At 50.8% G+C, this 22,500-nt stretch overlaps 1 protein-coding gene across 5 annotated transcripts in view; it reads right to left on the reverse strand.

The window, feature by feature from the left end:
- Positions 1–22,500, reverse strand: part of LOC311316613 (protein PHTF2) — a 44,961-nt gene that overhangs the window by 3,267 nt on the left and 19,194 nt on the right. For 2 of the 5 annotated variants that reach the window (XM_084447504.1, XM_084447503.1), the window contains exons 3-11: positions 15,196–15,252; positions 9,141–9,210; positions 8,377–8,535; positions 7,622–7,787; positions 4,621–4,782; positions 2,568–3,024; positions 1,926–2,174; positions 1,480–1,608; positions 435–707 (exon numbers count right to left, since the gene is read on the reverse strand). In XM_084447504.1, the coding sequence (XP_084303630.1) occupies positions 435–707; positions 1,480–1,608; positions 1,926–2,174; positions 2,568–3,024; positions 4,621–4,782; positions 7,622–7,787; positions 8,377–8,535; positions 9,141–9,210; positions 15,196–15,252 (1,722 nt within the window). The remainder of the gene's footprint in view (positions 1–434; positions 708–1,479; positions 1,609–1,925; positions 2,175–2,567; positions 3,025–4,620; positions 4,783–7,621; positions 7,788–8,376; positions 8,536–9,140; positions 9,211–15,195; positions 15,253–22,500) is intronic. The other 3 variants (XM_084447506.1, XM_084447505.1, XM_084447507.1) reach the window with 3 other exon arrangements.

Below are 22,500 nucleotides of genomic sequence, written 5' to 3' on the forward strand. Positions count from 1 at the left end.
ATAATCTAAAAGTAATACTGAAACTAATAATCTAAAAGTAATACTGAAACTAATAATCTAAAAGTAATACTGAAACTAATAAAAACTAATCTAAAAGCAATCAAAAAAAATAAAATAAAGTAAACTAGCAAATCTGCTTTAAAAGTTAATTAAAAAAACGAAACTGAAATTGAAAACAAAAAGTTAAAACGATATAAAAATAAAAACTAATGAAAAAAGCAAAACTATTCTAACCCTGCAACTATTATAACCCTGCAAATATTATAACCCTGCAACAGATACATTAGAATGGTTCGTCTGGAGGCACAGTCCTCTAAGCACACACACCACCATACAACACACACACAAGCACACACACATACATACATACATGCCCGCACACACACACACACACACACACACACACACACAGACACACACACACACACACGCACCTGCTTGTATGTCCTCTCGGCCACGCTGAGCAGGAAGAAGAAGAGCCAGATGAGACACACCCGCACCATGAAGCTGACCGTCACCATGGTGACCACCATGACGTCGGAGGAGGAGCCGAAGGCCACCGAGATGAGCTCATTGGCGGAGAGGGTGGTCAGCTGATCCAGGTCTCGGTACTGGGCCAGCCTATAGGCAAAGGGCGTGAGCCCCAAGGTGACGGATACCAGGTTTCCAAAGATCTGGTAGCCAATGCCTGGAGTGTACAGGTTCACCTGAGAGAGAGAGAGAGAGAGAGAGAGAGAGGGAGAGAGAGAGAGGGGGGGAGAGAGAGAGAGAGAGAGAGAGAGAGGGAGAGAGAGAGAGAGAGAGAGAGAGAGAGATGTTAGTGGTGTGTTAAAAGCCTCTGTGACCAGACTTAGTTATAAGGGAACCACGCTAACGTTAGGGTTAGGGTCCCGTGCTAACGTTAGGGTTAGGGTCCTGCGCTAACGTTATGGTTAGGGTCCCGCGCTAACGTTAGGGTTAGGGTCCCGTGCTAACGTTAGGGTCCCATGCTAACGTTAGGGTTAGGGTCCCATGCTAACGTTAGGGTTAGGGTCCCATGCTAACGTTAGGGTTAGGGTCCCATGCTAACGTTAGGGTTAGGGTCCCATGCTAATGTTAGGGTCCCATGCTAACGTTAGGGTTAGGGTCCCATGCTAACGTTAGGGTTAGGGTCCCGTGCTAACGTTAGGGTTAGGGTCCCATGCTAATGTTAGGGTCCCATGCTAACGTTATGGTTAGGGTCCCATGCTAACGTTATGGTTAGGGTCCCATGCTAACGTTATGGTTAGGGTCCCATGCTAACGTTATGGTTAGGGTCCCATGCTAACGTTAGGGTCCCGTGCTAACGTTAGGGTTAGGGTCCCGTGCTAACGTTAGGGTTAGGGTCCCATGCTAATGTTAGGGTCCCATGCTAACGTTAGGGTTAGGGTCCCATGCTAACGTTAGGGTTAGGGTCCCATGCTAACGTTATGGTTAGGGTCCCGTGCTAACGTTACTCACCCTGTTCATGATCATGCCGCTGATCTCCAGGACTGACATGTCGGCCTTCTTACATTCGTTTCCCTCCCACACGATGGCGCTGACGCGCTCCAGCCCCGGGCTAGAGCTGTGCAGCCACGGTGTGTGACCCTGCGCGCACACGCACACACACGTACACACACACACGCACACACACACACGCACACACACGCACACACAGACACACGCACACACGCACACACAGACACACGCACACATGCACACACAGACACACACACGCACACACAGACACACAAGATCAGCATATAGATAATAACGTTAATAATAATATATAATAACGCCCAGACATGCATACTACATATGAACAGTACAGCCCCACACACACACACACACACACACACACACACACACACACACACACACACACACACACACGTGGCCCCTCTTGCCCTGATCCCCTGGCTGACCTGGTGGAAGGGGTCGTCGCGGTACTCCTTCTTGGAGGCGGGGCAGGCGGACGACACGGGGGCGTTGGCGGCGGCGGCGGCGCCCTCCCCCTCGGTCTCGCTGGTGCAGGAGGAGCGGCACTCTGCGCAGTGGAGGAAGTCCTCCCAGAGCAGGTCCTCGGTCTCCGACTCGGGCCGCGTGCTCTCAGAGTCCTGGGTCCTCAGGCTGGAGCAGCGAGAGCTGCAGCTCGTCCCCGACTTGGGCACCTCCTAGAGGGGGGGTGGGGGGGGGGTTGAGTGTGTGTGTGCCTGTGTGTGTGGGTGTATTTCAGCATAGATCATTCTTAGGCCTGATTCATAGTCGACGTAAACAACGCAAGCTACGTTGTGAACGCGAGCTCCAACATGACTCCAGAGCTTGCGTTCTGTGTTTTGTTTTGTGGAAACATAAGGAATTGCACTACTGCTTGCGTCAAGTGACAAATTTCGGCATGACACACGCAAGGACGCAACGAGATCTTGCGTGGCCTTGCGAAGCTTGCGCTTCATGTAGTTTGCGTCGACTATGAATCCGGCCTTAATGTGCGTCTCTCTGTCTCTCTCTCTCTCTCTCTCTCTCACACACACTCACACACACAAACACACTCACACACAAACACACACCTCAGCCGTGTAGTGTTTCTTGTAATGGTGGCTCTTCCTGTTGCGCAGGGTGCTGTCTATGCGCTCAATCCCGCGGCGCAGGGCGCTGTAGGACGCCGCCTCCGGGTCTTCCTCACTGGACGCCTCGTCTGACATGTTCTCCACGCTGCGAGGGCCCACACACGCCTCCTGGTGGCAGAGCAGAGAACTGCGTGAGGAGAACCTGGTACACTCACACTCAGGTGTGTGTGTGTGTGTGTGTGTGTGTCGTACCTTGGTGCTGGGAGGCAGGAGCAGGTTCCGGGGTGGCTGGGGGGCGGTCCAACACGCCTCCTCTGAGCGGAGCAGCAAATCACATCGCGGTTCGTGGAGCTGAAGCCCCTCCTCGCTGCTCTTGCTGGTCACCCTGCCATCCAATGAGACGTAGCCATTGTCTGTCTCCGTGGACTTGTCTATGGAGAGCTTGGACTTCTTAGATCTTAGGGGTGAGGGAGGGTGGGAGAGGGAGAAGGGAGGATAGACGGAGAGAGAAGACAGACCGAGAGAGAGAGAGGAAGAGAGAGGGGGAGGCAAAGAGAGACACACAGACAGAGACAGAGAGGAGAGGAGCAGGGTAAGACTAAACCTGTAGTCATGTTGGGAGTAGAGCAGAGCCTTCCAGCATGCAGAACAGAATCAGTAGCAGGTCTAGAGGTGCGTTCAGGAGAGAGCAACGCTGCCCAAACGCTGCTCTCAGAGAGACAGAGAAACGGGTGCTATAGCGCTGCCGCGTTAGCGGTGCCACGTAAGCCCTGCCACGTTAGCACTGAGGTGAGCTCAGGTCAACTCCAGTCACGGCAGCCGGCGAGTGGCTCTCTCCTGAACAAACGAGCCACAGGCTGGGGCAGAGGGAAGTAGCAGCATGGGGGAAGGAAGCTAGAGCTAGGGGGTCTACAGGACTGGATGGGCTAACGCTAACAATGCCTAACCCTAACGCTAACAATGCCTAACCCTAACCCTAATGCTACCAGAGAGATAGAGCTACTGGCGCTAGAAGGGTCTGATGTTTACTAAAGGTCAGTTGATTTGTGTGAGCCTGTGTTGGTAACAGAGAGACAGTGTCTAGTTAGCCTGGTATGACCATCCCGATCTAGCGAGCTCACTGCTTCGCTCCACAATATCGGTCTGGCCTTCGCCCCATAGAGAGCGATTTCGTGGGCGGGGGTACTTGCCTTGACAGACAAACACCTTCAGCCAATCAGTGCTCAGCAATCTTTTGCCAAATCGGCAAAAACTTATTTTCCACCAAGAAACTCCGCTAGTGCATACTCTTGTTCTTGTTTAGGTGTTGTGATCAAGTCTATTCCTGGAATAACTGCACTTATAGCTGCGGTTATTCTTCTAACGTTAACGTTACCACTCGTTGCTTCGGGAGCCGCCATGTTTGTTTAGCGAGCGGCAGGGACACGAACCAATCAGGGGCTGCTTTCCACTGTGGGGCGGGACAGCAGTTAAAACGCAGTCCCTGACTGGCCCGGTGTGGTCTGGATTTTGGGATAATCGCTCTGGAGGTGGCGAAGGCCAGACCGTTCTGCGTTAGTGAAACAGAATGTGAGCTGGCGAGAACGGGATGGTCGTACCAGGCTAGTGACTAGTCTGGGAGAGCGTATAGCGATAGTACGACACTCAACATTTCTAGGACATTGAACGGAAACTTCGGGAGCCTTTCTTACCCCATGCTTCTTCTCTTGAGCATAGTTTGAACAGTTGAAAAACGTACCACAGGCAACAAAATGAACCGCAACATCTCTTCTAACACACATGGACATGATGACAAGACAAGGTGAACAGTGGAACAGACTGGAATTCAGGATGGAGAAGGACTTTAGTTCACTTTGGTACCATCTCACCATGGCTAAACGTGGCTTCCAATAGGAAGACAGTTTACATGTTAATAACGCAATAGAAAGGCTGTTTCAATGTTTATTATCCAATGGAAAGACTACTACTAGGGAGTTTATTGTCCAGTGGGCAGAAGGGATGTTGCAGCTGTTTAAAGAAGGTCGTGACCTTTGAGAGGAGAGAGAATACACACCCTGCTTTACAGATATCATGCCAGAAATCTTGGAAGAGAGTCCCCAGGCTGTAAGAGGTGGTGGTGCCCTGGGACTGCAGCGCCCCCTCCTGAGTGTTATCGGTAGTGCTAGAGCCATCTCCTTCCCTATGCACCTCCAAGTGAACTGCTTTCCTCAACTTCCTTTAGCGAGAGAAATTAGAAGTACAGCAGTACTTAGAGAGAGGTGGGTGGGTAGATAGGTAGGTGAGTAGGTAGGTGGGTAGGTAGGTAGGTAGGTAGGTAGGTAGGTAGGTAGGTAGGTGGGTAGGTAGGTGGGTAGGTAGGTGGGTAGGTAGGTAGGTAGGTGAGTAGGTAGGTGGGTAGGTAGGTAGGTGGGTAGATAGGTAGGTGGGTGGGTAGATAGGTAGGTAGGTAGGTGAGTAGGTAGGTAGGTGGGTGGGTAGGTAGGTAGGTAGGTGGGTAGGTAGGTGGGTAGGTAGGTAGGTAGGTAGGTAGGTAGGTAGGTAGGTAGGTAGGGTAGGTAGGTAGGTGGTTGGGTAGGTAGGTGGATAGGTAGGTAGGTAGTAGGTGGGTGGGTGGGTGGGTCGGTAGGTGGGTTTAGGTAGGTAGGTGGGTAGGTAGGTGGGTAGGTAGGTAGGTGGGTAGGTAGTAGGTGGTAGGTAGGGTAGGTAGGGTAGGTAGGTAGGTAGGTAGGTAGGGTGGGTAGGGTAGGTAGGTAGGTAGGTAGGTAGGTGGGTAGGTAGGTTTAGGTAGGTAGGTAGGTTTAGGTAGGTTTAGGTAGGTAGGTGGGTGGGTAGGTAGGTAGGGTAGGGTAGGTAGGTAGGTTTAGGTAGGTAGGTGGGTAGGTAGGTAGGTTGGTAGGTAGATAGGTAGGTAGGTATAGGTAGGTAGGTAGGTGGGTAGGTAGGTGGGTAGGTAGGTAGGTGGGTAGGTAGGTAGGTAGGTAGGTGGGTAGGTAGGTAGGTAGGTTTAGGTAGGTAGGTAGGTAGGTAGGTAGGTAGGTAGGTGGGTAGGGAGGCAGGTAGATAGGTAGGTAGGTAGGTAGGTAGGTAGGGTAGGGTAGGTAGGTAGGTAGGTAGGGTAGGTAGGGTAGGTAGGGTAGGGTAGGTAGGTAGGTAGGTAGGTGGGTAGGTAGGTAGGTGGGTAGATAGGTAGGTAGTAGGTAGGTAGGTAGGTAGGTAGGTAGGTAGGTAGGTAGGTGGGTAGGTAGGTAGGTAGGTAGGTAGGTAGGTAGGGTAGGTAGGTAGGTGGGTAGGTAGGTAGGGTAGGTAGGTAGGTAGTGAGGCAGGTAAAGGTCCAAAACAGAGTGTGACTGAGATCAATGAGAGACCGTTCACAGCGTTTGTTTCAGTGTTGATTCTGAGAACAGACAGTGAGAAGGATCAAGAACAGCAGCTGAACCGAGTGTAACACCAGGTGTGGTCAGAAAGGACCAGATCAAAACGCTGGCTGACTTTCACACTTTCACATTCTACCACCAGGTCCGCTCATAACACCCCAGGCATTGACTGAGGGTGAGGCGAGGTTCGGCAGTGTTGGGTTTCTGACCACATCTGCTGTTCAGAGTGAAGGCTGCTGGGTAGTCAGGAAGTTGATACATGTCATTAGGTCAGCATCAGAACTGTTAACCCTTCCAGTAACCATTAAAACCCCATTCCAAAACTGTGGCATGGACCAATTTTCTTCAACGAGTCTGAAAATTGTCGGAGCTGTTTCTAAGCCAGGGGTGGAGAGTGGAGGCAGCGATACACTCTCTAGGGCGCGTCGCCACCTTCTATAACAGGAAGTCACAGTTACATCTAAAGACAGGAAGTGAGTGAGCACATTCTAGTCACGTGACCAGGAATACCACTGACAACATGTGATGCAACACCTGCTCTCCTCCTCTGGCTAGGCGACCAGGAGTTATCCCTCTGTGGGCTCGTGGGGACCCTAGCCCTAACCCTCATCAGTAGCCCTAACCCTAACCCTAGCCCTAACCCTAACCCTAACCCTAGCCCTAACCCTAACCCAGTAGCCCTAACCCTCATCAGTAGCCCTAACCCTCACCAGTAGCCCTAACCCTCGCTGGGAGCTTCGCAGCGCTGATGTCATCAGCAGGCAGAGACACCGGGAGGTCAAAAACATGGAGGTGCACGATAGACCGGCTGGAGAAGCCTTTCGTGTTTTTGACCCGTCACCCCAACCGTGGACCGCGAGATGACGTCAGAGTCACGGAGCTCCCCTCTGTGAGGAACAGGACCCTCACCCTGTGAGGAACAGAACCCTAACCCTGTGAGGAACAGAACCCTGACCCTGTGAGGAACAGAACCCTGACCCTGTGAGGAACAGAACCCTAACCCTGACCCTAACCCTAACCCACACAGCAGGGAGGCTCCTGGTCGGCTCGGCCTCAAGGGAACACTTGAACAGACGGGTATAGATGGAGACGACAGAGCACAAGGCTACAACATATTTAGTACATAATCACCCTCCCTCCTCCACCTCCTCTTGTCCTCTCTTCTCCCTCCTACCTCCTCCACCCCCCCGTCTCCCTCCTCCACCTCCTCTTGTCCTCTCTTCTCCCTCCTACCTCCTCCACCCCCCCCCCCCCCCGTCTCCCACCCTCCCACCTCCTCCACCCCCCCGTCTCCCTCCTCCACCTCCTCTTGTCCTCTTTTCTCCCTCCTACCTCCTCCTCCACCCACCCCCCCGTCTCCCACCCTCCTACCTCCTCCACCCCCCCGTCTCCCTCCTCCTCCACCCCCCCGTCTCCCTCCTCCTCCTCCACCCCCCCCCCCCCATCTCCCTCCCTCCTACCTACTCCACCAATCCCTCTCCCCCCTCTCCCTCCTACCTCCTCCACCCCCCCGTCTCCCTCCTCCTCCACCCACCCCCCCCATCTCCCTCCCTCCTACTGTACCTCCTCCACCAATCCCTCTCCCCCCTCTCCCTCCTACCTCCTCCAACCCCCCGTCTCCCTCCCTCCTACCTCCCCCCTGTCTCCCCCCTCTCCCTCCCTCCCTCCCCCTCCTCGCACCTGCGTCTCTTGCCGCCGCTGTTGGCCGTGGGTTTGGGCGTGCGCGTGGAGACGATCTGGCAGTGCACGGTGCCTAGCAACAGCATCAGCCAGGTGGCGCCAAACACCTCGGTGGCCGGGATGCCATGGGGCCGGCGGATGGACACGTACAACACCGCTGCTCCCACTGTGAGAGAGAGAGGGAGGGAGGGGGAGGGAGGGAGAGGGGGGGAGGGGGAGGGGAGAGAGAGGGGAGGAGGGAGGGAGGGAGGGGGAGGGGAGAGAGAGGGGGGGAGGGGAGGGGAGAGAGAGGGGGGAGGGAGGGAGGGAGGGAGGGAGGGAGGGAGGGAGGGAGGGAGGGAGGGAGGGAGGGAGGGGGAGGGGAGAGAGAGGGAGGGAGGGAGGGAGGGAGGGGGAGGGGAGAGAGAGGGGGGGTGGGGAAGAGGTGGAGGGGAGAGGGGGGGTGAAGGGAACAGGGGGGAGGGAGGGAGGGAGGGAGGGGTAGAAGGGGGGAGAGAGAGAGGGAGGGAGGGGTAGAAGGGGGGAGAGAGAGAGGGAGGGAGGGGTAGAGGGGGGGAGAGAGGGAGGGGGGGAGAGAGGGAGGGAGGGAGGGGTAGAAGGGGGGAGAGAGAGCTGACTTAAGGAATACTGAAAGAGGACTTCTGTCTTTCTGTTCTCAGCTTATGCAAAATTGTACACATACTGCTTTTGTGTTGTTAGTGTGTTAGTGTGTGCGCACACACACACACACACGCACACACACACACACATCTAACCTTGCAGCAGGTAGAGGGAGAGGAGCAGCAGGAAGATGGCCCTGGAGGTGACCTGGATCCACCAGCGGTAGAAGAAGGGGAAGAGGACCACCCTGACCAGACCCTTCCTGGTCAGAGACGTCCACGGACTCTCAGGCTTCGCCTTGGCAAACGCTGAGCCTGGAGGACACACACACACACACACACAGGTTAGAACACACACACACAAGCTAGAACACACACACAGGCTAGAACACACACGCACACACAAGCTAGAACACACACACAGGCTAGAACACACACACACAGGCTAGAACACACACACACACACACACACACACAAAGGCTAGAACACACACACACCCCCTCTAGATCAAGTCCCTGCCCCCCCCCCCCTTCACTCTCCCTCCACCCCCCCTCTTTCTGTATGGGTGGGTGAGCTTGGCATGTGGGCATTACAAAGCAATGAGGGCAACACTAAACCAGTCAGGTCTGCTGGGTCTGAATTATTGAGAAGACAGGAGGGGGAGAAAGAGGGAGAGAGAGGGAGAGAAAAGAGGGGGAGAGAGAGGGAGAGGGAGTGAGAGGGAGAGGAGAGGGAGAGAGAGGGAGGTGAGGGAGGTGAGGGAGAGAGGGAGGTGAGGGAGGAGAGGGGGAGAGAGAGAGGAGAGGGAGAGAGGAGAGGGGGAGAGAGAGAGAGGAGAGGGAGAGTGACAGAGACAGAGACAGTGATGTTGGAGTTGGACCCCCCCCCCCCCCGCCTTCTTCCTCCTCCTCCTCCTCACCTCTGACCAGGTCCACATCTATCAGGTCTGGCTTCACATGTCCTGTTTTCTTTGGCTTGTTCCTCAGACCCTGCAGAAACAACGCAGAGTTAGGCACAAGCAGGTATGAAGACAGACAGGTGTACAGACAGACAGACGGGTATGCAGACAGACAGGTATACAGACAGACAGGTATGAAGACAGACAGACGGGTATGCAGACAGACAGGTATACAGACAGACAAGTATGAAGACAGACAGATGGGTATGCAGACAGACAGGTATACAGACAGACAAGTATGAAGACAGACAGAGAAGTATGCAGACAGACAGACAGACAGAAGTATGCAGACAGACAGACAGACGGGTATGCACACAGACGAGTATGAAGACAGACAGACACACAAGTATGAAGACAGACAGATGGGTATGCAGACAGACAGGTATACAGACAGACAAGTATGAAGACAGACAGACGGGTATGCAGACAGACAGGTATACAGACACACAAGTATGAAGACAGACAGAGAAGTATGCAGACAGACAGACAGACAGACGGGTATGCACACAGACGAGTATGAAGACAGACAGACATACAAGTATGAAGACAGACAGACAGGTATACAGACAGGCAAGTATGAAGACAGACAGACAGACGGGTACACAGACAGACAGGTATATGACAGACTGACAGGCATACAGCCTAACAGACAGATATTGCTAACTGCAGTAATAGAATCTAAACCAAACACACAATCTGCTAATCTGTGACATAGCTGAGGACTGGGGTGTGGCGGCCAGTTGTGTGTGTGTGTTTTGTGTCCAATAGAATGTCACGGTAACCACACACACATGCTGGGTTAGACCCTCACACACCGTGCCCGACAAACGCGGCAGACTAAAAACACGGTCAGTCACCGCCCCCGCCCCCCCCCCCCGCGGGGTCGATGATTGGCTGTTGACCGACGCCTCCAGTCCGGCCCGTTATCACCGGCACCGCTAAAGGTCGATGACCCCCCCCGCCCCCGGCTGGCAGCCCGACAGATTTCTACTTGCTGTGACATGGAGTAACCTGCCGGTGGGTCATTTCCTGTCTCAGTGCTGTCGAATGAGGTCAGAGGGAAGCTTCAACTCATTATCAACGCCATTGTTAACCCCCTCAGTGCCGATAGGGAGAGCAGCTAGGGAGCAGCCAGAGAGACTCTGAGAGGGAGTCGTACTCCATCTGGCCTTGAGCTATTGGAATACTTACACCGGGTTCAGACCGGACACGGAAGTGCCCCGAAGTGCAGCCAGTTCCGTTGTGGCGCCCAAGTTCACCAATTTGACTGTTCACACTGGACCTCCATGGCTGGTTCGTGCCCTGCAGCGATAGAATCAGCGCCTGGTCTATTTGTCCCACGAGCCGCGAGTGAACAGGTGTGATTAAAGTGCTGAGGAGCAGAGTTGCTTGCTTACCGGCGCGGAGAAAGACCAGAGCCAGACTCTCTCTCTTCTGGTGTGAACAGTCAGGCTCCTGCTCTTCTGGTGTGAACAGTTAGGCTCCCGCTCTTCTGGTGTGAACAGCCTGGTTCCTGCTCTTCTGGTGTGAACAGCCTGGTTCCTGCTCTTCTGGTGTGACCAGTTAGGCTCCCGCTCTTCTGGTGTGAACAGTCAGGCTCCTGCTCTTCTGGTGTGAACAGCCTGGTTCCTGCTCTTCTGGTGTGAACAGCCTGGTTCCTGCTCTTCTGGTGTGACCAGTTAGGCTCCTGCTCTTCTGGTGTGAACAGCCTGGTTCCTGCTCTTCTGGTGTGACCAGTCGGACTCTTGCTCATTTGAGTATTGACGCTTCACGGCGCTTTCTAATCCAGTGTGAACTCGCCGTCTCAGCCCTAGAGCTAACCTGAACCCTAACCCCTAGAGCTAACCTGAACCCTAACCCCTAGAGCTAACCTGAACCCTAACCCCTAGAGCTAACCTGAACCCTAACCCCTAGAGCTAACCTGAACCCTAACCCCTAGAGCTAACCTGAACCCTAACCCCTAGAGCTAACCCTAACCCCTAGAGCTAACCTGAACCCTAACCCCTAGAGCTAACCTGAACCCTAACCCCTAGAGCTAACCTGAACCCTAACCCCTAGAGCTAACCTGAACCCTAACCCCTAGAGCTAACCTGAACCCTAACCCCTAGACCTAACCCTAACCCCTAGAGCTAACCTGAACCCTAACCCCTAGAGCTAACCTAAACCCTATCCCCTAGAGCTAACCTGAGCCCTAACCCCTAGAGCTAACCTGAACCCTAACCCCTAGAGCTAACCTGAGCCCTAACCCCTAGAGCTAACCTGAACCCTATCCCCTAGAGCTAACCTGAACCCTAACCCCTAGAGCTAACCCTAACCCTAACCCCTAGAGCTAACCTGAACCCTAACCCCTAGAGCTAACCTGAACCCTAACCCCTAGAGCTAACCTGAACCCTAACCCCTAGAGCTAACCCTAACCCTAACCCCTAGAGCTAACCTGAACCCTAACCCCTAGAGCTAACCTGAACCCTAACCCCTAGAGCTAACCTGAACCCTAACCCCTAGAGCTAACCCTAACCCTAACCCCTAGAGCTAACCTGAACCCTAACCCCTAGACCTAACCCTAACCCCTAGAGCTAACCTGAACCCTAACCCCTAGAGCTAACCCTAACCCTAACCCTAGGGAATGCTTTGGGAACCTTGTGGTGGTGTGGTGGAGGAGGACATGACTGTAGTAGGATACTCTGGATGATAGCTAAGCTGCAGCCACAGTGTCTACATCGGTGGTGACTGATAAAAGTGTACGGTTATCCATGGACGATTAAGCATGTGTACTGCGTCATCTGTGTGTATAGCCCACTTGACTGTACCAGTGCCTGAAGCTAACGTGTAGAGAGGCCTGACCCAGAACGCCTCCTTGACATTCTGACAAGCCAATATTTACTCTCAGCTCAATAGCGCTCCTTATCTGTCCCTCTAGCTGATAGAGGAGAGCCCATCTTATAGGGAACCACTAGGCGGAGCCAATATTTTCTCCTAGAGGTGTGTGTGTGTGTGTGTGTGTGTGTGTGTGTGTGTCTAGCTTCCTCTTCATCCCCTGCTGTAAGTGCGACACAACCTACGTATCTAAGGCTTTGTTCAGATTGCAGGCAAATCCAATTTCTTTCTCAAACACGACCTTTAGGGTTAGGGTTCGGCTGACTGTCTAGTGTTCACACTGTTATCTGCAAGTGATCGGAGCAGATGTGTATTCAGACGTCGTCGACTTATCTGCATTGGTTGCTGTGGTAACGACTTTGCCGCGTTGTCCGTCAGCCTGCTGTTGTTGTCACCGTCTCTTATCTCCTTATTTTCCTCTGGCACTGACCCTTGACCTTCTGATCACCTTCTAACCCTAACCCTAACCCTTCCCCACGCTGTGAGATATGTCTTGATGTATGGTCTTGTTCCTGGACATTCCTTCAAGCTTGGCCTGTACTGAGACTTCCTCCCAGAGTGCTCAAAGATGGGTCATTTCCTTTTGTCCAGGGACTATTGTTCTCCACGGCCGTGTCCGAAATGCCTGCTACCTGCTATATAGCAGGCGAGAATTAGCATGCTACTTCAAAACTGTGCCTGCTACCTCTCACCTGCTACCTCACCTGCTATATTGGCTAAAAACGTAGCATAGTCCAGAGCATGCTATTCCGGAAATCACGTCACTGTTCAGCGAAATTCTCAGGACAGCTGTCATGGCCGATGCCGGTGACTGTCAGGCAGGGCAGAGCGAAGGAGTTTTTAAATGTAAGTATTGGCTAAATTTGTCCATGGAAAAAATATTTTTTCTGTCAGATATCTAAGTTATAACGACACAGAGCTACAAATGCAGTTTTGTGTTTATATGTGAGGTAAAAATTAGATTTCGAGAACTCACAATGTCGTAGCTAACTAGTAGCCCTGTAGCCATGTAAACGCAACGTTACCGGCTAAGTTATCCAGCCAGTGGAGCGTAACGACGTAACCCACGCATTCCGCAATATACCCACCTACGCGTAACGACGTAACCCACGCAATAAATGATAGATTTTGGGATTCATGTATCTATTCTGAATCATTTGATTCAGAATCGATGAATCGATTTTTTTTTTAACCCAGGCCTACAAATTTGAGATCCAGTTTGGATGGATTGAACACCCAGTCTGAGACACATCTTTAGAAATCCACATTTCAAACCACCTATGAATGTAGTTCAAATCTTATTAGCAAAACTCATATGCTTTTTTTGCTGTTCAGACTTGAAAGCAATCTGATTCCAAACTGGGTATGCCAAAAATAGATTCGGGCTGCCAGTCTGAACATAGCATAAGATACTTCTAATCTAGTCTAGAAGTATTTTTAGCTCAGTACAGATAAGCATGCTGGTTCACCAGCAGGGGGCAGCGCCACTGTCTTGTCTCACTACATAGGGCATTTCTAAGGCCAGTTTACTTTTGTTAGCAACATCCTAAATCCTTTATGTACTCTACAACTCTCAATCCAAAACATTATTCAACAGGGTAGACTACATCAAGCATCTAGAGGGTACCAGGTCTGGGCCCCACGAGCTAGTCAGACAGGCCCCTGGGGTCCGACTGCTACCCTACAGCGCAACACACTCCCAGGCCGTTTGCATGACAGAATATAACACTTACAGTGTTTGCTGTGTGTGTGTGTGTGTGTGTGTGTATGTGTGTGTGTGTGTTAGACTTTGAGCTCAATAAAACGTGCCTCAACAGTGTGTTACAGCATGGTGACAGCTCTGGTGTGAGGAGGGAGTCTGCTTTGTTTTCTTCAAGGGGGAGGGTGTCAGCGGGGGGAGAAGGGGGGGTCCTCTAGAGGTTAACGGTTGTGGTGAGGGGCAGCCAGGTGAAACGGCTCTTGTGTCAGACAGTCCTCTTGGGGGCTGAGGGGACTGGCTGTCAGGAAAGGTCACGCCCGAGCAAAGGTCACGCCCCAGCAAAGGTCACGCCCCAGCAAAGGGGAGAGTAGAGCACCACTCTGTGGCTGTCCTCGGGGTTCGGAGTTCACGTTTGCTTAAAGTTCCTTCGGGATTAATAAATAATTGATCTATCCATCTTTCGTCCCACTCCCAACCTCTCCATCCATCCATCCATCCATCCATCCATCCATCCATCCATCCATCCATCCATCTCTGTTTTCTCTCCACTTCCTGATAAATGTGTAGATAAAAACATGGCTTTATTTACGCGAGTACTGTCATGTAAAAGGTTTCCCCTCACACGACTCGTGCCAAAACGGAGCGGTCAAAAAAAGCTGACCAGCAAACACCATGGCCACCAACCAACCAACCAATCAGTCTACGGGGCAGGCTGCAGAGGGGCATTGTGGGATGCAGGATGACTCCAGCAGCGGTACTCACCAATCTAATAAACTGTGCATGAGACACCAGAGATGAGAGGATGAGAGGATGAGAAAGGGACAGCGCAGGGCGGTAAGAGAGGAGGAGGAGGAGAGATCAACTGAAACATACTGATGAAGCTACACAGACAGGATGGTTTAAGCAGAGAGAAGAGAGAGAGCGGGAGAGAGAGAGAGAGAGAGAGAGCGAGAGAGAGCGAGAGAGCGAGAGAGTGAGAGAGAGAGAGAGAGAGCGAGAGAGAGCGAGAGAGAGAGAGCGAGAGAGAGCGAGAGAGAGCGAGAGAGAGCGAGAGAGAGCGAGAGAGAGAGCGAGAGAGAGAGAGAGCGAGTGAGAGAGAGAACGAGAGAGAGAGAGAGAGAGAGCGAGAGAGCGGGAGAGAGAGCGAGAGAGAGAGCGGGAGAGAGAGCGAGAGAGAAAGCGAGAGAGAGAGAGAGAGAGAGAGAGCGAGAGAGAGAGAGAGCGAGAGAGAGAGAGAGAGAGAGAGAGAGAGAGAGAGAGAGAGAGAGAGAGAGAGAGAGAGGCGTCCACAAGCAGACAGAACCTTCTCAGTGTTCAAAGGAAGAGAAGAGAAACAAGAGGGGTCAAAGTAACATGTAGAATGACAAATAAGTAGGTAAGAGAATAAAGAAATAAAGAAATGACCAAGAGTAGAGTACAGTAGAGTGCAGTTGAGAGCTTTACCTTGATCTCTCTCTGTTCCACTGACTTCTCCCATATCTGCTGGTCATAAGCACCGATCTGCAGGAGAGAAACAACACAGATCTTGAGTACATTTCTCTCGCCATTGGTCTACACAGGCTGGTCTACACAGGCTGGTCTACACAGGCTGGTCTACACAGGCTGGTCTACACAGGCTGGTCTACACAAGCTGGTCTACACAGGCTGGTCTACACAAGCTGGTCTACACAGGCTGGTCTACACAGGCTGGTCTACACAGGCTGGTCTACACAGGCTGGTCTACAAAGGCTGGTCTACACAGGCTGGTCTACACAGGCTGGTCTACACAAGCTGGTCTACAAAGGCTGGTCTACACAGGCTGGTCTACACAAGCTGGTCTACACAGGCTAAACTACACCAACCAATCACATTATGCTGCTTTGTGCAGCATTTAGACAAGAGACATTTGTTCCAAACGGCCAATGATTATGTGGGAGAAGAGAAAACCAGCAACTGACCCAAACAACAACGTGGCTTGACCCCATTATTTATGACCTCTGTAACCCAGGAAAGCCCCCATTTAGGCTACTGTGAGTGAGTGTGTGTGTGTGTGTGTGTGTGTGTGTGTACAAATAAATAAACAAACAATACTATCACTATCATCCATCACTGGCAACTCATGTTCCCTCTCTCACACAAACGTGTGCACGTCGTTACAGCCCTGTCCATGTTGACCACAAGGCTGACAAAGTCCACCAGCCACAAAGATCACCGGGGTCGATAGACTTGTAAAGTATAGCCTGGGTGTGTAACCACTGACGCTTTAAAGACCTGCCTGTGAGTGTGTGTGTGTGTGTGTGTGTGAGTATGTGTGAGTGTGTGTGTGTGTGTGTGAGAGAGTGTGAGTGTGTGTCTGTGTGTGTGTGTGAGTGTTCATTATGTATGAGGTCACACCAGGTCCACTGTTGCCCTAAGAAGAGCCCCTCCTCAACCCTGATCCACTGTTGCCCCAAGAAGAGCCCCTCCTCAACCCTGATCCACTGTTGCCCCAAGAAGAGCCCCTCCTCAACCCTGATCCACTGTTGCCCCAAGAAGAGCCCCTCCTCAACCCTGATCCACTGCTAGGGAGGGAGAGTGGGAGAGAGGAAGAGGGGGGTAGAGAGGGAAAAAGAGAGGGAGGGAGCAAGAGGGAGGGGAGAGAGAGAGAGAGAGAGAGAGAGAGGAGAGGGGTAGGGAGAGAGAGAGAGAGAGAGAGGAGAGGGGTAGGGAGAGAGAGAGAGAGAGAGAGAGAGAGAGAGGAGGCGGAGGGAGTGAGAGTGAATGAACCAGTGAAGGAGTTGCTATGCTCAGAGCTGTAGACTGCATCGGCCTGCTGAATCCATCCTGTCCTCATCCATGTGAGAGGCCTCCTTGGTGATCTCTTAACATTTTGTTCTGTCCGGTTTTTTTCTCTCGTTTTGGTCAAAATGACCACAAAAACGAACCCATCTCCCCTAGATCCCGACCCTATTGACTCAGTGCACACATATGGATGTGGCTGGAAGAACTACCTTTGATCTGACCGTTTTTAGTGATTGTAGTGTTTCTAGTGGTCGGCCTATGAATATGATTAGACAATGCCTTTCTTTTTCAAGAACAGAGGCAGCCACAGACTAAATGTAGTTTCCACAGACAATCTGATCTCTCGAGCCAGTCCCCTCACCCAGAGAACATATCAATGACAATTCTTCATATCAGGTCCATTGCTGGCAAGACGCTTCTCATAAATGATCTTATATGTGAACACAAACTAGACTGGATGTTTCTGACTGAAACTTGGTTGGATACCAATGGATCAGCAGCCCTGATTGAAGCTTCTCCCTCCAACTACAGTTTCTCTCAGTCTACCAGAACTGGGCTGCGTTCAAATTCAGCTAACGGAGGCGAACTTTCGTTGCAAACATGTTTTCTCCAAACGGTCACATTTGAACGGCTTTTAATGAACGTTCCAAATAGTTTGCATAAACGCAACAATCCCCATCTGGGAGCACATCTCCAGTAAGCCTGGGGCATTGTGATCCTTGTTCCGTTACTGGCAAACTACCTCTCCAGACTGTTAGCTTCTGTTAGCAAACGTTTGCGGCGAACACAAAGCTAACGGAAAATAGTTCTCTAACGTTCGCAAACGTTCGCTATGTTCGCTGAATTTGAACGCACCCCTGGGAAAAGGGGCGGAGGAACAGCCACTATAGCAACTGATGCTCTAAGCTGCAGGAGCATTTCCTTTGATGTTTTTACCTCATTTGAATACCACGCTGTAGTTTTAAAGTTCCACTCCCCAGTTCTACCAGTAACTGTCTGTAGACCACCCAAGAAGTTCCCTACCTTTTTAGCAGATTTTTCAGAACTTCTGTCTATGATCCACACAGACTATGATCAGATTATTATAACTGGCGATTTTATCTGCATAGTAGACAACGAGGGTGACTCAAAGACCACCCTCATTTCATTAACTTCCTGTATTCCATGGACTTCACTTCAGTCGACGTTACTGGACCCATTCATAACCGAGGCCACACTTCCTGCCCCGTATACACCTGTCATCATCATCATCATCATCAACCTTTATTTTGCTAGGCAAGTTAATTAAGAGCAACTCTTATTTACAATAACGGCCTAGGTGGGGTAAAAGCCCCCTAGGGGATGGGGATGGGGAATAAAATAAAAAAGAGGCAGAACAAGGAACAAGAGGTAGAACAAGAAACAAGTCAACATGTCCTCTACCTCCAAGTGTGAGGGATTTGTAGTATATTTGAGAGAACAGATGAGACATTAGGATGAATATCACCCAGTCGAGACCAAATGTTTTGCTTGCTGACCCTCTTCTTTCCCGGAGCAGTGTTTTGAAGTCGTTTACAAATCGTCTATCTGCCCCCTCAATTCCCACCAAGTTCTTCAAGACTATTTTTAACTCTGTATTTGTGGACACTTAAGCTATTGTAAATTGTTCCCTCACTACAGGCATTTTTGTATCAGCACTTAAAACTGCCTTGGTAAAAAACATTCTGAAGAGAAACAACTTTGAGTCCTCAGGAAATCTAGACCAATCTCCAACCTCCCCTTTTAAGTAAAATACTGGAGAAAAAAAAAGTACTCAAACAGCTAAATCGGAGGTGCCCAATACGTCGATGGCGATCGACCAGTAGATCACAGAGGCCATGCTGATAGATCTCGAGCCATTCAAAAGAAAAGCCATAAAAAAGGTGACTTGATGACGCATGTTGAAGCTGCGTGTGTTGAGCCAAGCAGTCACGTCACCTCTCTCGTCCAAACGAGCAACTTTTTCCTTTGGCAACTTTTCCTCCTCTTCCTCCTGCAACTTCTTTCCTCCTTCCTCCTTGTAGATGACAGGTGTGACAGTTTTGTACTGCGGTTTAGCTTAGTATTTTAATGATTTAATCACATGTGGGATGAATTCATCATTGTTTAGGCTTGTATGTGCAGCTGGGACAAGTAGTTTTATACAATCTATTTTGTACCACGGTGAACTAGAGGGCTGATGGTAGACCAGGCGGTAGATCATGTCAAGCTGGTCATTTTAAAAGCAGCTCACAAGCCACAAAAGTGTGGGCACCCCTGAGTTCATCACAGCACAAAGACAACACTGGTCAACGTTGTCAACGACCTCAGAATCAATGCTGACTCGAAAAAGCTCTCTGTCCTTGTCCTCCTGGACCTGAGTGCAGCGTTTGACCCGGTAGACCATGATATCCTTGTTAGAAGACAACTGGATAACTGGGTCGGCCTCTCCGGTCCAGTCCTTGACTGGTTCTGGACTTATTTCACTGGCCGAGAGTTTTTCCATCGCCCTTCGTGACCACAGCTCAAAAAACACTGAGATGACATGTGGGGTCCCACAAGGATCAATTCTAGGGCCCTTATTTTTCAGTCTATACCCTTACAAGAAGTCATGACAAGGAACAACATTACAGTAGCTACCATAGCTATGTTAATGACATCCTGCTCTACATTTCTGTGACACCCCTCGACTACAGCCTTGAAATATTTCACTACGTGTGTAATAAATCTATAATGTATGAAAGTTTCACTTTTTGAATTAAATTACAGAAAATAATGAACTTTGAGTATTCTAATTTTCTGAGATGCACCTGTAAATGTGTGGATGTCACAGAACTTCCTCCAGTTAAACCAGGACAAAACTGAAGTATTGATCATTGGTGAAAAAGGTGAAAGAGAGACTATTGGTGCACTTAAAAACATTGACACCGAACACCAAATGCCAGGCCAGTAACGTAGGTGTCATGCTGGACTCTGATCATAGCTTTGAGGCCCATATAAAGAATGTGACATGGACCTCATTTTATCACCTAATAAACATTGCCACGGTGAAAGCTTTCCTCTCCCAGACTGATACTGACAGACTAATGCATGATTTTATTACTAGCAGGTTGGATTATAGTAACGCTCTCCTGTCTGGCTACCAAAAAAGAGATTAGTCAACTCCAACTGATTCCAAATGCTGCAGCACGTGTTCTTACAAATACTAGAAGAGGCCTCACATCACACCAGTTTTAAAATCAATGCACTGGTTACCTGTCAGTTTTAGAATATAAGATTATTTTATTAGTCTATAAATCCATACATAATCATGCACCTAAATACATCTCAGACATGCTTTTAAAATATTTACCTAGTAGGTCCCTCAGGTCCTCTGGAACTGAGCTTTTAATGGTTCCTAGAGCCAGGACTAAGAGGCATGGGGAGGTTCTAGAGCCAGGACTAAGAGGCAGGGGGAGGTCCTAGAGCCAGGACTAAGAGGCATGAGGAGGTCCTAGAGCCAGGGCTAAGAGGCCTGGGGAGGTCCTAGAGCCAGGACTAAGAGGCCTGGGGAGGTCCTAGAGCCAGGACTAAGAGGCATGGGGAGGTCCTAGAGCAGGACTAAGAGGCAGGGGGAGGTCCTAGAGCCAGGACTAAGAGGCATGAGGAGGTCCTAGAGCCAGGGCTAAGAGGCCTGGGGAGGTCCTAGAGCCAGGACTAAGAGGCCTGGGGAGGTCCTAGAGCCAGGACTAAGAGGCATGGGGAGGTCCTAGAGCAGGACTAAGAGGCATGGGGAGGTCCTAGAGCCAGGACTAAGAGGCATGGGGAGGTCCTAGAGCCAGGACTAAGAGGCATGGGGAGGTCCTAGAGCCAGGACTAAGAGGCATGGGGAGGTCCTAGAGCAGGACTAAGAGGCATGGGGAGGTCCTAGAGCCAGGACTAAGAGGCATGAGGAGGTCCTAGAGCCAGGACTAAGAGGCATGAGGAGGTCCTAGAGCCAGGACTAAGAGGCATGGGGAGGTCCTAGAGCCAGGACTAAGAGGCATGAGGAGGTCCTAGTCAGGACTAAGAGGCATGAGGAGGTCCTAGAGCCAGGACTAAGAGTCCTGGGGAGGAAGCTTTTAGTTCTTATGCCCCCAGCCTTTGAAACACCCTGCCAGAGGACCTGAGAATGACCATGGTAACTTTTAAGCGAGATCTTAAAACATACCTTGTTAATATTGCTTTTACCACATAGTTTTACTTGTGTTAATATCGTGAACTGTTGAATTTTTTTACATTCTTTTATTTTTTCTTTTGTTCTCATTGTGTTTACATGATTTATGTTTTTATCCAGCTCTTTTTTATGTATTTTTTATTTTTTTATGCTTTATTTTTCTTGTAAAAATATATGGAATGTATGTGGTTGACAAGGTCTCTCTCCCCTTTCTATGTGGTTGACAGGGTCTCTCTCCCCTTTCTATGTGGTTGACAGGGTCTCTCTCCCCTTTCTATGTGGTTGACAGGGTCTCTCTCCCCTTTCTATGTGGTTGATAGGGTCTCTCTCCCCTTTCTATGTGGTGGACAGGGTCTCTCTCCCCTTTCTCTGTGGTTGACAGGGTCTCTCTCCCCTTTCTCTGTGGTTGACAGGGTCTCTCTCCCCTTTCTTTCCTTAAAAGCCCAACTAGGGACGAGTTGGAAACTAGCGAAAGCTATAATCTCCGTACAGAACATCGGTTGCATTTTGCGATGAAACTATGTAAATTTGCATTGTCCCTACTAAATAAACTACATACCAGGTAACGCTATATGTGCTACATTTATTTGTATGATGCTACAGACCAGAGGACGAGAGGAAGAGAGGAGGAGGAGAAGTATGAGACCAGAGGAGGAGAGGAGGAGTATGAGACCAGAGGAGGAGAGGAGGAGAGGAGGAGTATGAGACCAGAGGAGGAGAGGAGGAGTATGAGACCAGAGGAGGAGAGGAGGAGTATGAGACCAGAGGAGGAGAGGAGGAGAGGAGGAGTATGAGACCAGAGGAGGAGAGGAGGAGTATGAGACCAGAGGAGGAGAGGAGGAGTATGAGACCAGAGGAGGAGAGGAGGAGAGGAGGAGTATGAGACCAGAGGAGGAGAGGAGGAGTATGAGACCAGAGGAGGAGAGGAGGAGTATGAGACCTGAGGAGGAGAGGAGGAGTATGAGACCAGAGGAGGAGAGGAGGAGTATGAGACCAGAGGAGGAGAGGAGGAGTATGAGACCAGAGGAGGAGAGGAGGAGTGAGACCAGAGGAGGAGAGGAGGAGTGAGACCAGAGGAGGAGAGGAGGAGAGGAGGAGTATGAGACCAGAGGAGGAGAGGAGGAGGAGTGAATGTGAGGGGTCAGGGTGTTCTAGCGTAAGGTGAGAACAACGATGTCACACGTGAAACACGACCTCTGCCACCTCCCAGGTCACGGTGCCTGGACATAGGGTTAGGGTTAGGGTGAGTGTGTGAGAGTGTGTGTGAGTGTGTGTGTGAGAGTGTGTGAGAGTGTGTGTGAGAGTGTGTGCGAACCTCACATGGACTGGGTCACAACGCTAAGCCAGTGGAAACTGAAGACCTGCATCTTTCATGAACACCCATTAAACATGTATACTAAGGAGGCATTCACAGAGAAAGAGAAAGAGAGAGAAGAAAAGAGGAGAGGGAGGAGAGGGGGGAGGGGAGGAAGAAGAGAGAGAGACACACCTCTAAGATTAACATTAATAGCCAATGATCCAAATAAAGTTTGGAAAGAAGGAGACAGAACCGGCATGTAAGAGAAAGAAAAAAAGAAAGAAAAAGCAAGCATGATAAGTTTGACAAACGAGGGAGGGAGGAGAGGAAGGAATGATGGGTAGGGGGGCGTCACCATGGTAACAGGAGCAGGGCTGGTTTTACTAAGGAGCCCATGCGGCCACACTGCTTCTCTGTGCCGTGAGCTAGGCTAGTAAGAGAGAGAGAGAGAGAGAGAGACATAGAGAGAGAGAGAGAGAGAGAGAGAGAGAGAAGAGAG

Source organism: Borostomias antarcticus (assembly GCF_949987555.1).
Source record: "Borostomias antarcticus genome assembly, chromosome: 13".
In the NCBI taxonomy this organism is placed as follows: domain Eukaryota; kingdom Metazoa; phylum Chordata; class Actinopteri; order Stomiiformes; family Stomiidae; genus Borostomias; species Borostomias antarcticus.